The 14061-nt window shown below is 57.9% G+C and overlaps 1 protein-coding gene across 2 annotated transcripts; it reads right to left on the reverse strand.

Moving 5' to 3' along the window:
• Positions 1–3861: 3861 nt before the first annotated feature.
• Positions 3862–13937, reverse strand: EML2 (EMAP like 2). Of its 2 annotated transcripts, none has more exons than XM_070950220.1 (19): positions 13876–13937; positions 11930–11958; positions 11445–11574; positions 11177–11326; positions 10823–10892; positions 10229–10339; positions 9703–9798; positions 9480–9614; positions 8582–8681; positions 7958–8112; positions 7533–7658; positions 7305–7436; positions 7160–7227; positions 6689–6777; positions 6264–6361; positions 5907–5994; positions 5130–5225; positions 4801–4931; positions 3862–3987 (listed from the first exon to the last, which is right to left on the reverse strand). In XM_070950220.1, the coding sequence occupies exons 3-19, from the start codon at positions 11555–11557 to the stop codon at positions 3862–3864; spliced, it is 1884 nt and encodes a 627-aa protein (XP_070806321.1). In that variant the 5' UTR covers positions 11558–11574; positions 11930–11958; positions 13876–13937. The 2 variants fall into 2 exon arrangements, with proteins under 2 accessions (XP_070806321.1, XP_070806322.1); XM_070950221.1 differs by having other exon boundaries at positions 11379–11574.
• Between the last annotated feature and the right edge of the window lie 124 nt (positions 13938–14061).

Below are 14061 nucleotides of genomic sequence, written 5' to 3' on the forward strand. Positions count from 1 at the left end.
CCCGCCAAAGAGCTGGAGGGGCTTCCATCAAGTCCTTCCCTGCCTGCTACAGCTCGCAGTAGGTTGGAAAGAACTGGATCCAGTGTTTGGGTGAGATCCAGTTTCCTGCAGCTGATTTCGGCAGCGACCTTTGTCTCTCCTCCGAGTTTCCCCTTTTAATAAGAAACTAGCAGAAAGGACACCCCTGAGTGAGCAGGACAGTCATGGCATTGGCACGAATTGCCAACCGGAGCGCATGCCCCTGCCAGGCAGTTTTAGTGCGGCATGTTAGTCTATTGGAGGGAGCACGGATTTAGGACAGCAGACTTCAACTCCCAGAATTCTTCAGCCAGCATGGTAATGAACTTGAAGATGTGCAGACTTCAATTCCCAGAATTCTCCCACCGGCATACCATCTGTGGAATGTTCCACCTATCAGGCACTGGCATTTGGCACATGAATTTCTAAAACCTTCCCTCTCTTTCCATCTGGGGCCTCTGAAATGTCATCTTACCCATTTCAAATAATAAAATAGTGGAAGGGACCTTGGAGATCATCTAGTCCAGGGGTCCCTAACCTTTCGGACCTCGGGGACCACTATATTCATAATTTTAAATCCCACGGACCACTAATATGATCTGCCTACTGACCGGCTGGGTGGGCATGGCTAGGTGGTCATGTGACTGGGTGGGCATGGCCAACTCAATGTCACTCACGTCAAGGGGTGCCTCGCAGGCCTCTACTCACCCCTCCCCTCCCAACCACTCCTCCCCACCCAGGCTCCTTAGGGCCCCAACAGGAAGCAGTTGCTGGAGCTAAGCAGCCACCACGAGAAAGAGTTGGCAAAGCAGCTCAGTTCAAATTGGATCTGATCAAGAAGGAGGCTCAGCAGAAGCACCTCACTCAGGACTAGGAACATAGGCTTTCCAAGCAGAGGGAAGACCTGGGGAAGTGCAAGGCCAGCTACCAGCGCCTGGAGTCTCAGTGGGCTGAGATGGCAGCCAGTTCCAGGCCATGAGGCAGTCCCACTGGAACGAGGCCCTCCGGCTCTTTGCCACCAGTGGCACTTCTCTGCAGCCTTTGCCCAAAGCCCCGCACCAGGAGGTTGAAGCAGACCCCAAGAAGGAATTTCTGCCCCCCTCTGACCCGCACAAAAAGACTCTCTGCAGCAGCACAAACGTTCATTGCACGTATCTGGCCCAGGGACCGTAGTTTGAGAAACCCCTGATTTAGTGCAATATAAAAAATGCAAATAATTTTTCTGTGGACCACCAAAATCTTCTCGTGGACCACCACTGATCTAGTCCACACACACACACCCCATCCTCTTGAGTGGCAGCAAAGCAGAGGCATTAATCCCGCCAAGGCAGCAACACGGAGCAGGGCACGTCGTTGGCACAGGCTGCCCATCTGTCCCCGTTCCTCTTCAGGCCTGGCAGTGGGCGGAGAGCCGCCTTCAGAGACTGGCCTGCCCAGATGTCTGATTGCAACCTTCGGTCAGGAGGAGCCGAGATGAGCCTTTGTGTGCCTGTCAAGTTTGCTTAAGGTTCAAAAGTTGCCCCTGACAATGACATTTATGCACCTGAGGCAACCTGCTTTTCTTCTACCGCTTTTTATTGGATTGTATTCTTATTAAACAATTCCTAGCATCCCCTCCCCCAGTACTTTTTCTTTGGAAAATACAGAAGACAGTCATGCTGTGGTCACTCTAAATCCCCCCCGCCCCACAACAGATGCAGCCACTGGCCTCCACGTCCCCTCAGCCACGTAGCCCAAACCAGGAGGATGCCCAGAAGACCCTCACCCTGGGCTGAAACTGTGACTCTGCTGACCCACCACCTCAGCTTTTCCCACAGCCCTGAATGCTCTTGGCTTCTCCATACAGACCATGTGCGCTCCCCATTTTTGAAAGGGAGCCCCCCCAGCCGTGCACGCCCAAGGGGAAGGGTCTTTGGTCCCCCTTCGGCTCCCAGCCCTGCCTTCCTCCTCATCAGGCCTCCGGATCCCCAGGCACCTCAGGTGAGATAAAGGAAGGCTGGTCCCCGGGAAGCAGGAATTGGCCAGGTGGGAAGGGCGGATCCTTGCTCAGGGGCCTTTCAAGCCGGGCGGGAATTCTTGGAGGCCAGGGAGGAGAGATTGGAGCAAGACCCCTGAAGGCCTCGGAGCCCCTCCTGCTCTCTCCATCCACCAGCATGGAAATGACAGGGGGTCCTTGGCATACGACCACATTTGAGCCCAGAATTTCTGTTACTGAGTGAGACAGTTATTAAGTGAGTTTTGCCCAATTTTACGACCGTTCTCATCATGGTTGCTAAGTGAACCACTGCAATTGTTAAGTCAGTCACATGGTTAGTAAGTGAATCTAGTTTCCCATGGACTTTGCTCGTCAGAAGGTCCCAAAAGGGGATCACGTGGCTGTCATAAATAGGAATCAGTTGCCAAGTGCCTGAATTTTGTTCACGTGACCAGGGGGAGGCTGCAATGGTCGTAAGTGTGAAAACTGGTCGTGTGTCACTTTTTTCAGTGGTGGTATAAGTTTGAACGCTCACTGAACAAATTGTTGTAAACTGAGGACTCCTCCTATGTTCCCTTGGATTGGGGGGGCTGGAGTGGCCTGGCCAAGGGGGTGGGGGATTCGAGAGTGGGAGGCAGGCTGAAGGAAGGGGAGGGGAGAGGAGGGGAAGGCCAGGAGGGGCTCCTTGTCTGACCAAGCCCCTTTGCTGAGGCAGAAATTGAAGAGCACACGGGGCAGTCACCAGGCTGTGTGTGTGTGTGTGTGTGTGTGTGTGTGCGCGTTCACAATGCTGCCATCACAAAAAGAGTGATTTGGGTAGCCTGAGGATGCAAGAGAAGTTGAGGCTGGGCCTTGCTGTCTCTGCTCCTGGATTGCTTCCCTCCCCCCACCCCCCCAATAGCAGATCAACAGTGGGGGCAAAGCTAATCCCAGGACGGGGGTCTCCAATCTTGACAATTTTAAGACTTGTGGAGCAGCTCTGCAGGAATTCTGGGAGTCCACAAGTCTTCAAGTTGTCATGGTTGGAGACCCCGTCCCAGAAAACATCTCAGGGCTTCCATCTCGTCACGCAGCATGATTTTTCTCCTCTCCCTGGGAGGAGGCCAGGGTGGGGGGAGACCCCGTCTCTCTTTGGCTCACCCTCCAAGGATTCTGACCGAGCAGCTGGGAGGAGGCACCGGGTCCAAAGGGGTGAGCAAGTCCAGGATCCTGCCCCTGCCTTCCATCTCCCCGCCCAGGGAAGGTGTGGAAGGGCAGTCTCTGGGGCAGGACAGGCTGCCCATAAACTGGCCTCCCCTCTGAGACCCTCAGGGCTGTGGCCACCCCCTTTTCCCAATTGCAGGGAAAACAAACCGAATTACAACAAGGAGCCCAGGAACCCAACTGGCCCACATTCATAGTGCAAACGTGCCCCAAAGCATCCGAGGAGTCGGAAAGAAACCGGAGGGCTTCAGCTGTTCCCACCCGGGTCTCTTGAACCCGAGGCCAAGACAGCATCAAGCTCTGCCCTGTCTGGGGGGGGAGGGGGGGTGTAATTGTGCCCCTCCCCCTCCACTCTTCCTCAACTCCCTCACATTCTCAGCCTGTGCAACCTTCTGCCTTTAAATATAGATATACAGAGATCGATCTAGATATATATTATCATTATCCATATAGGGATTTCTGTAAATATAGCCGCCTGCAGTCTCTTTAAGTGCCTCTTTCCCTCTCAGCCACTAGCCCCCCCTCCCCTTCCCCTGAGCATTAAACCCTCCCCAAAGCGTTTAACAGGATGCAACCCCCACCCCACCCGTCTCCCGCCTTTGCACCTCCTGCCCCCCAAGCCCCACCACCGAGGCAGCTCCGCTAACCGCCTCCCCGCTCCCTCCCTACAGGAGGCGCCACTGGAGGACACTGGTGTCCACCCCACCGGTGGAAAGCAGCAGGCTGTCATCGTGGAGGAAGGCGATGTTGGTGACGTGGCTGCTGTGGCCGCTGTAAGTGTGGCTGGGGGCCTGGGGAAAGAGAGGGGGGGTCAGAGGGGAAGGGGCTGCTCGCTGGCTGGTCAAGCTTTGCTTTGCCAGCCTCTGCAGAAAAGAGGCAGCCGGGCAGCCTTGTGCCACCCACCCACCCCCTGGATTGAGGTCCTGACAGCGCAGCCTGGTCTCCAAAGTGCATAAACTCTGCCCTTCTCTCGGGTGTGTGTGTGTGTGTGTGTGTGTGTGTGTGTGTGTGTGTTGGGTCCTCCTCCCCGGTTGGCTGAGAAGGGTTTCAAATCCCAGAGAATACCGGACGGTTCTGTCTGATGCATCGGATGAAAACTCTTGATGTATAAGTAACTCATCATCTCTTCCCAACAACCACCCTGTGCGGTGGATTGGGCTGAGAGAGAGGGACTGGCTTTTGTGCCTAAAGTGGGGCCTGAACTCCCAGCCTCCTGGTGTTTGGCCCAAAGCCACCCAGACGGCTTTCATACCTGGGGTGGGACTAGAATTCACCCTCGGCTGGTGACAGCCCACCCAGCTGCCTTTCATGGCTAAGACAGAACTAGAACTCACCACCTCCTGGTTCCTAGGCCAGCACCTGAACCACCACACTGAACTGGGCCCTCCTCCCCCCGAGGGAAACCACTGAGTCTCAGGGTGGTTCTGCTGTGCCAGTGGATCCCCCCCCACCCCAAAAGCCATATCATGGTTTTATACTTTTGGAGAGGCAACGTTTAGGCTTCTGGGTGACCCTCTGCCCCACACCTGGCGCACCAGGCCAAGAGCGAGGAGGAAGAAGAGGCACCGGCAAAGGTCCGAGAGGGTCCTGCCATAGCTGCTTACCCGCGGCTGGCAACAGGGGTAGGAGAACAAGTGCACTTTGCCAAAATCATCAGCCGACGCCAGGAGCTTCCCCTCGTGGGAGCGGCACACAGCGTTGATGTCGGTGCCATCTGCCCCCTCTGGCCAGATCCCTAGAGGGGCAGGAGAAACGGTCAGCAAGAGCCTGAATTCCTGATGTTCAAATTCCTTAAAAGAACACCCCCCCCCCCAAGAGGTGCTGGAGGTGGAGAGGATCCCAGTGTTGCAACAGTATAGTTAGGCCTGTGCTGCCCCCTGCTGGCCCAGGCACAGAATCCTCCTGGCACCCACACATGCCCCTCTGCACTCACCAAACACCCCGAAGCCTAGTACGCAGGTGGCGGTAGCCCACTCCTGGTTGCGCACAGCCTCGGCGCTGGTGATTTGCCGGCAGGTGGAGGGGTCCCCTGGGATGGGAAGGAAGGCAGCAGCAATAAGGAAGGCGGGTTCAGAGAGCTGCATGTGCCCTAAGGCAGGGTTCTATGTTGGCTGAGGAATCCTGGGAGTTGAAGTCCACAAGCTGAAATGTTGCCCAGGGCGGAGACCCCTGCCCTAAGGGACAGTGGCACCTCCAAGAAGAGGAGAGCCTGGAGTTTTCAGCCAGGGATTTCCCCCGGGCTGACGGACTCTTGGCTGTCACCGGTTGTGAGACAGCCACGGAGATCCCCGAGTGGGTGGTGCCCAGAGGCTGGTGCCAGTTGGCTCAGGTGGGCAGGAAGGGGCCACTAAGGGAGGGGCTCCATGCAAGCTCTGACACGAGAGCCCTTCCGTTCATTAAAGCCAACAAAAGCAGAACGGACAATCTGGCTAGGACTGTTCTTGGGGTGGGCATCCTTGGAGTGCCAGGTCAGCATCCAGTCTAGAAGACCTCCAGGGTCCCCTCCAAGTCTCTTCCTCTGGCGTTGGGCCAGGAAAGAGACAAAGGCCACCCTCCTCTTCCGACTGACTCAAACTGAAGGCGGGGAAGCACCCCATCCCCAGCCAAGGACACGGCAGGGAAGACAGGTCCCTCTGTGGGGGCGATGGGCGGTTTCCAAAGCTGATAGATAAATGAAGTGGGATGAACGTTAAGCCCTCAGAACACTCACAATACAGAATCTCATAATCCCCCGAATTGGTGACCAAGCAGCTGCTGTCAAAGGCCCAGTCAAGATGGGTGATGAAGCTGGAGTGTCCCTGAGGCAAGAAAGACACACAGTCGGTTTTTAGAAAGGCCGACCGGCAGCATATTCTCACCTCAGCGCCCTTCTTTTCTTTTGGACTTTCAGGAGAATCTGGAACTCGCAGCCGCTTCGTGAGCATCAGAGAGTCTGCAGGAGAGGCTGGCAGTCCTGGGCTATCCAGCTGAGCCCTGGGAACTCTGTTCAAAGGAGCCCTAGCCCACCCTGGTGCCTCCCTGAAGACCCCACTCAGAAAGGCCTCTCTCCCCGGCAGCCTCCACTCACCGAGCATTTGCCAACCCGGCCATATTTCCTGCCACCCTCGGAAACCAGGTAGATGTAGACAAAGTTATCGTGGGACCCCAGAGCCAGGTACTTCCCGTCTGGAAAAAAAGAAAAGGGGGGGGGGGGGAATCAGCAGAGAGAAGGCAGCAGGGCAGAGAAAATCTGGGGTATTTCATTCATTTATTCATCCATTTTCTATTTCCTATTTCTAACCCCCATCTCTCAAAATCCCCCTGCAGCATCTAGGGCTCAGACCCCAAGAAATCACCTTCAAATTCGTGTCTTTTGTGTCCTTTTTACTGAAGGACATGGAGGGCCCCGGACTGCCTCCCCTTTTGCAAAGCCCCACCCGATGCCACACCTGGCGTTTGCAAGTTCTTGTACCCCTGCCTGTGTGTAGCCCACCCACCCACCCCTTTTCTAACCTGGGGAAAAGCTGACCACGGAGATGGGCTCTCCTCCGTCCGTGTGAATGGCCACCAGATCCCGGGTCTCCGTGTCCAGCACTAGCCACCTGGTTGAAAGCAGAATGGAGTGGGAGGGGAGATGCTATGGCAGGCCAGAACCCCCCAAGGAGTGCAGATGCGCCCTGGTCCATCTGTCTGTCCACCTGCCTGCCTGTCCGCTCCTCTGCATCTTCCCCCATTAGGAAGGCAGAGAAAGCACTCAAGAGCAAGGAGATTAAAAAATGAGCAGATTTTGTTAAAGGAGGACAGAGAAGGAGCTCAAAGTTTGGGGCCAACAGCTGCCCGAGATCCCTGAGACCCCTCCCCATTCCTCCTTTGGCAGCCATCCAAGCCACCCCAGAGGCCTCTGAGAGAGGGGCAGCAGAGTGCCAGGTCACTGCAGAAATCATCTTCCACCCTCCCGCCTCCAGGGGCCCCTGCGCCCATTACCTGCCCGTGACAGTGCCCACCACCAGGACTGAACCACTGGGGTGGAAGGCAGCCGAGCGAGCCGCATCCTGGAGGAGAGAAAAGTGTTCAGACTCTTTGAAGCCTGGGAGGTGGTCTTCACTGCCCCAAAAGACCCCGTGCTCACCTCAGTTCCCTTGCTCCATAGAGGCTGGTGGGAGGCCACGCTCCACAGGTGGACTTGCTTGTCCTGTCCGCAGGTGAGGAACTGGTCCAGGGTGGGGTGGGTGGCCAGGCCCCAAAGCTCTTCGGTGTGTCCCTGGTAGGAGAGGGGGGGGATCAGCTGGACCCCGGGGGCCTGGCCTTTCCATGGGGGTAGCCCCGGTGCCAAGGCCATCCCAGCAGAGACCATTACCTGCACCAGCAGAGAGAAGCCAGTCGACAAGGACCCGTGTAGCACAGAGTTGCGTGTGGTGCCCACAAAGAGCGAGTCGCCCTTCCCTTCGGCAATGGTGCGTACTGGCCCGAAGCCATCTGGGACCTGCAGAGAATAGCAGAGTTGGAAGGGACCTTAGAGGTCTTCTAGTCCAACCCCCTCATCAATCAGGAAACCCTATTTCCAGGAACACCCAGAGGGACCGACAGACAGACAGACAAAGCCCCTCGGGACATCCCGGAGCACGTTAACCACCACAGACCCACATAAACCAATTTTGGCTTGGAAAGAGGCTCCTATGGAGAGCGAGCACTTTCCCCTCTTCTCTTAAGACTAAAAGCCGAGCGTCTCTTGCTGTTTTGACCTGCTGTCCTTCATCTCGGTTGTTTGGCCCCGGTTCTCACCTCGTTCTCCTGCAGCTTCTGGTAATCCCGTCCCCAAAGCACCACCCGGCGATCTCGGCCGCCCCCCGTGAGGATGGTCCCATTCCGCAGCACACAGAGGCCGAAGATGCCCCCCTCGTGGGCGCCTGGCACCGCATGGCAGATCCGGTTACCCCCTGCCAACAAAGGACAACAGTGACACCCCAGCAAGCATTTAGGCAGAGCCCACCCACCCTCCTGTCCCATAATCAGGGCACCTTGGTTTTATAGCAGGGATCCCCAACCTTGGGAACTTTAAGACCTTTAAGGTCTTTAAGGGAGTGGACTTCAACTCCCAGAATTCCCCCAGCCAGCACAGAATTCTGGGAGTTGAAGTCCACATGTCTTAAAGTTCCCAAGTTTGGAGACCCCTGCTATAAGCCAATATGGCTTAAGGCAGGGGGCTAGTCTCCATCATCTTGGCCTGAGGAGATCATGAACCCAGCAGCCTAGACCGGTTTGCATGATTTAATGGTTAATCCGCACATTGTGGCTTGCATAAACCAAGCCCACAAATCCTAGTTTATGCATAGTCAATACTCCTGGCCAGGGGCGTCCAGATAGCTTTTGGGAGTAAGAAGGAACCTTGCCCTCCGACCAACAGACCTTTGCCCCAGATGTAGAGGTTGCCCCCCGAGTCGCCAGTCACCGTGTCCCCATTCTCTGTAAAGGCCACGCACAGCACATACTTGGGCTTCTCGTGTTTCTGCAGAGAAAGTGGGGGTGGAGAAAGGAATGAGCCCCCAAAGAAAAACTTCAGAGCTCCCCCTCCCCGAATATCCCCCTCAGGCCTTTGTGCGTGGAGAACACTTGGCTGCAGAAAATCTCAGCAAGCAGTCACAATCACACACGGCTGAATTGTGGCTAGTCCTCGACTTATGACTACCATTGAGCCCAGACATGACCGTTGTTAAGTGAATCACTGCAGTTGTTAAATTAGTAGCACAGTTGTTAAGTAAATCTGGCTTCCCCATGGACTCTGCTTGTCCAAAGGTCGCAAAAGGGGATCATGTGACCCTGGACACTGCGACCGTCATAAATGTGAGTCAGTTGCCAAGCATCTAGATTTTGATCATGTGACCACGGGGACGCTGCAATGGCCATTAAGTGTGAAAACAATCATAAGACCCTTTTTTCAGTGCTGTTGTAACTTCGGACGGTCACTAAATGAACTGTAGTAAGTTGGGGACTTACACGTAATATGTTTGAAACAAAATGTGTAAAGCCTAGATCTCAGCTGCTTATCCTACTTCTGATGGGAGGGAAACGGAAGGCAAGAGGGAAGCCCCCAAGGGGTGGGGTGGGGGGCTGATCGGGGCCTCCATTTCCCAGAGTTCTGTGCTCCAGCAGATCTTCCACCCTGCAATTACTAAAGCTAGGAGGCTGCTTGTTTCTGGACAGTGGTAAGCTCTCCGGCCGGAGGTCCTTGGGGCTGAGGGCAGGGAAGCCACCTCAAGCTGTCCCCCTCCCGGCCCCCGCCTCCCTCTTCCCCCCTTGCTCTCACCTCAAAGATGCCCTGCCTTTTGCTGAGGCTGCCGCCTTCCAGGGTCCAGAAGTGGATGTGGGATTTTCCACAGGTGATGAGGAGGGTGGGCTCCGTGGGGTGGAAGGTGGCGGCCAGAACGGACTCGTTGGAACACTTGGGAGGGAAGGAAGGCGAGTGTGTCAGACATGAAACACGCATGCCGGATTGTGGTGCAAGGAACGGAGACGAGCAAACCGGCTACCTTCACGTCAGCCAATTTCTGCTCCTTCTGCCAGTCCCAGACGGAGAGCACGTGGTCGTTGGAGTCATCCACGGCACACAGGAGGCCACCCCCGTTCTGGGCAGAGGAAAGAGAGGGGCAGGTGCTCAGTCCGGGCAGGTCGTTCCTTGCACCAATGGAACAGGAGAGCTCTTCCCTTTCGCTCAGTTGGGTGGGAGGGGTCATTTTAAGGCAGGGGTCCCCAAACCTGGCAACTTTAAGACCACTTGTAGACTTCAACTCCCAGAATTCCCCAGCCAGGCATGGTGGCAGCCAAATATACCCCAGCTTGGCTGGCTGGGGAATTCCGGGAGTTGAAGTCCTCTCATCATCCTCCATAAAACATGGGCCGTTCTTGGTTGGGAGCTACTTGAGCCACTTTGTTGAGGTTGGTCCCAACCAAGGACGGACCACGTTTTAATCTGGCCACATCTTGGGGGGGGAGGTTGGGGGTCCCAGGAGGTCCCTTCAGGGCCACAGAAGGCCCTCAGGAGGGGGTCTCACGCACAGACTTGGAGAATCCCACACAGGTCACCGCTCGGTCGAAAGGTCCAGGACCCAGGACGTGGAGGGTGTTGAGGCTCACGGAGTCCCAGATGCGCACTTGGGGCGGCAGCGCCTGTGGGAGACGTGGGAGCACCTTGAGGCCAAAGGCATTTCCTCCGAGGAGGCAAACGCGGCTTGTGCAGCTCGTTGCCAATGGCTGCAACATTAGCCCCAGGGGAGAAGAGGAAGGCGAGTGGAACACCTTCCCCCAGAGCTCCACTGGCTGCCACAACAAGAGCAAACGCTCAAGAGCTCTGGGCTCGGCAACCTGCAGGCTGTGGACACCCTGAAAATGCCGGGGGGGGGGGGAGGAGGAGGAATTTCTGCGCAATGCCCACTTTCAAATACTCCCATTTGGGGCACTTCTGACTTTTCTGTACCAAACACCCAAAGCAGCTGGTGCAACTTGGCAGCCACTGTTCTCAGGTGGTATTAATTCAGCTCTAAACTGGGGGCAGTTTTCTCTCTCTCTCTCTAACCACAGCCCCCCTCCCCAAATGGACAGCCTGCCCTTTTGCCTCTAGTGGCCAGCCTTCCTTTAGGCCGAGCGCCTCACCTTGCCATCCTTTGATGTCCCGGCCACCTGTCCGGTTGCTACAGTCACCATGTCTGGATGCACAGCCAAACTAAGGGAGACAGCAAGGGCCCGGGTGACAGGAGTGCAGGACACCCCGAGGGGCAGCTCCTCCCCCAGTTTGCTAGGACTGGGGGGGGGGGGGAACTGCTTCTATTGAACAGGAATTGTGCCTCCTTCACCTTTCCTCAGCCAACTACCATTTTCCCAAGGCATTCCCCAATTCTGGCAAGGTGCCAGTGCCCTCCCCTAAATTGGCACTGCTTCTCCCCCCCTCCCCCCAGCAAATGGGGCAGGGTGGGGCAAGGCAGCCACGGTCCCAAGGGCCCTTCCTACCACTTGATATCATCGGTGTGGCCCAGATAGTGGCGCTGTCGCTGCTCCTCCACGTTGTAAAGGACGGCCACTGCAGCCACGAAATAGACAATCTCTCCCGTGGGCAGCAGGAAAAGGTTGGCCCGGCAGTCACGGCCCCGATACCCGTATCTGCAGCAGGTGGCCACGGGTCAAGGGGAAACGCAGGGGGCTTGGCCAGGACGTCTGGAGGCAGCGTTTGGGGCCCAGCCTCCCGCCACCCCGGGGGACCCAGCCGTGAGCAGGATACACCCAGTCCAGCTTCAGCTTCTTGTGTGGCAGCTCCAGCTTGGCGTCCAGGCTGTAGGTGGCCACCACGGCATCGGGGACAAACATGGGGATGGGGCGTCCCCGGAGGAACATTTTCACGTAACCATCCTCTGCAGGGCAGAAGGGGAGGGAGGCAAGGCCAGGTAAGGAAGCTGCCTGGAGCCTCGTCTGCCCTCCCCCACAAAAGCCAGGTAAACTCCCAGCTCTCAGGATGCCCCGCCCCACCCCCACCCCAAGGGTGGCCTGCAGCTAGAGCAAGCAGGTGCCCCTTCCTCATGTGGGGCCCCGAAGGATGCCCTGTGAAAGAGGAGGGGCAATGCCAGCCCCCCTTTGGAAAACTTCTGACCACAGGGAAAATGCAGACACGCCCTCCTCTGGGTTTTCTTCCTCCAGGCGGCCCCCACTTTGCACCCAGTTGAATAAGCAAGAGCCCCCCCCCCAATCTATCATGGCCACATCACTCACCAGCATTGAAGATGGCTTCCTTTGGTTTGCTAGGAGAGAGAGAGAGAAACGTGATTGGGAAGGAAAGGAAATGGGGGGGGGAGATGGGGAGGCGAAATAACCCCCACATGATTGCAGAGTCAGCTGACCCTGGGTGACCCTTCAGCCACCCCCCACCTCCCCCAAAGGGAGACAGGCCCCTTCCACCCCCACCCACCCCAAAGATACACAGATACTTGCCTGAAAGAGGGTCCTCACATTCGGGGGGGGGTGTTCCTTTCCCTTCTTCCTGCCCCTCTTATTCCCAAGTCCTGGACCCCTCCCGCCTTCCCTGCCCCCCGGGACCCACCAGGAGACCCGGCCCCCATGGCAGGAGAAGCCAGCGGGAGTCCGACGCGGCACGGTGCGCCCCAGCACAGGGATGGCGAAGCAGCTCGGGCCCGTGCAGCAGAGCCTCCGCTCCCGCCCCAGGAAGAGGCCGCTGGGGCACGCCGGAAAAGGCGCCGCTCAGGGCAGCAACAGGGCTGACGGCCAGCCGGTGGTGGCGGTTGAGATTGGGGAGGGGGGAGGGGGGCGCCCGAGCGCCAGGCAGCAGCATCGGGGCCCCCCGGAGGTCGCCGCTCTTCTGCCCCTTCAAGCAACGGAGAGAACGTCTCGCGGCCCGGACCGCCTTCTGCGGAAAGTTTAGCGGGCGCTTTGCGGAGGGGCTCCGGGGCCCCCCTGCCTCCCCATCCCAGGCACCGAGGGGGGGCGCGGCTCTTGCGTCAATCGGTGCCTCCTTCGGGCAGCTCTCCTGCCGCCCACCCGGAAGGCGAGCGCCCCGCCGCGCGGGCTCCCCTGGGCCGGGTGCGGGGCTCTTGGGGAGCGGCAGCGCTGGGCGACCCGCGCCCGGACTGGAGGCCGCCCTCCGCCCTGCCCTACCTGGGGCTCTCGGTCCGGGCCGCCTTCCGCATGCTGGGCGCTCCGCTCTGGCTGCGGCGGGCAGGCGGCGCTCCGGCGAGGCGCGGGCGGGGCCCAGCAGCCGTCCTCCCCCGGATCCTCCACCCGGCCGAGCTGCTGAGGCCGCGGCTCCGAGGCCGAAGGTGAGCTCCGCGTTGCCCGAAGGGACCCCGGGAGCCCGGCTGAGCACTGGAGCGCCCGGGGCCCGGCCTGAAGGCTTTGCCAGCCCCCGACAGGCAGGCGTCCCGGGACCTTCGTTTCGGCCGAAAACGAGCAGGCGGGAGAAGCGGTCCCAGAATGGCCAGAGAGCTTAGAGGTCACCCGCAGGATCTCCCCAGGCTGCCCTCAGCCATTAATGGAGGGATTTCCCCCGGAGGAATGGGGGGGGGGTCCCTAACATGGGCCAGATTCACTGCACGGGTGGGTGAATGGAGCGGCTGCTTGGTGGGGCCCCATCTCTTGCAGGGAGACAGCCTACACGAGAGAGGGATCCTTTTCTGCTTCCCTAATTTTCTGCATACTTTCCTGGCCTGCATTGTGGCCAGGTGGTACGGCTGCAGATAACTCTCCTTGACCTCAGTTGGCTAAAGGAGGGTCTCCTTGGCAAGATTTCGGCTGCCTTGCAGAGTGGGCAGATTAAATGGACAAGGAAAGGAGAATATTTGTAATTCAGGGTTGAATTGAGGGGTCCTTGCTGCTCTCTGAGCGGGGTGTTTTCTTGCAGACATTTCATGACCCAAATAAATAACGTAATCAGTACTAGAAGGGAGTGGGGTTTAATAGTTTGGGTCAAGAAACGTCTGCAAGAAAGCCACCAAGCTCAGAGAGCGCAAGGACCCCTCAGATCAAACGGACTTGGCAGAGTCCAAACGGCCCAATGCTGACCGGCTTCAGCGCTCAGAGTACTCTTCTCTGCATGGCACATTGGTTCCACCTTGGTGTGGCAGCAGGGGGGTGATGGCGATGGTGGCAGGCTCGCAGTGGGGGCTTGGTGTGGGCATCTGCCCGGGTGGCCAGTTCAGACATACCCTTCGCGCTTGCCGCTGCAGGAGCTGCTGGAGGAAGTGGTGCGGCTCCTCTGGTCCTTGAAACTCTCGCGCTTGAGCGAGGCGGGGCGCTCCGGCGAGGGGCAGCTACTATGCCCGCTGTAGGAGAGAGAGCCTGAGCGAGAGAGCCAGACAAGGCGCGGGCGGGGGGGCAGCGGGGTGAGTGAG

This window comes from Pituophis catenifer, unplaced genomic scaffold (genome assembly GCF_029215685.1).
Source record: "Pituophis catenifer annectens isolate HBS135680 unplaced genomic scaffold, rPitCat1.0.hap2 SCAF_9, whole genome shotgun sequence".
In the NCBI taxonomy this organism is placed as follows: domain Eukaryota; kingdom Metazoa; phylum Chordata; class Lepidosauria; order Squamata; family Colubridae; genus Pituophis; species Pituophis catenifer.

Excerpts from the sequence above, each read along its gene's own strand:
- EML2 (XM_070950221.1), bottom strand. The coding sequence starts at position 11,557 with ATGTTCCTCCGGGGACGCCCCATCCCCATGTTTGTCCCCGATGCCGTG. Across the intron at positions 11,327-11,378 it reads CCCAAACGCTGCCTCCAGAC|ATACGGGTATCGGGGCCGTG; the intron begins GTCCTGGCCAAG and ends CACCTGCTGCAG. Across the intron at positions 9,615-9,702 it reads AGAAATTGGCTGACGTGAAG|TGTTCCAACGAGTCCGTTCT; the intron begins GTAGCCGGTTTG and ends TTCCCTCCCAAG.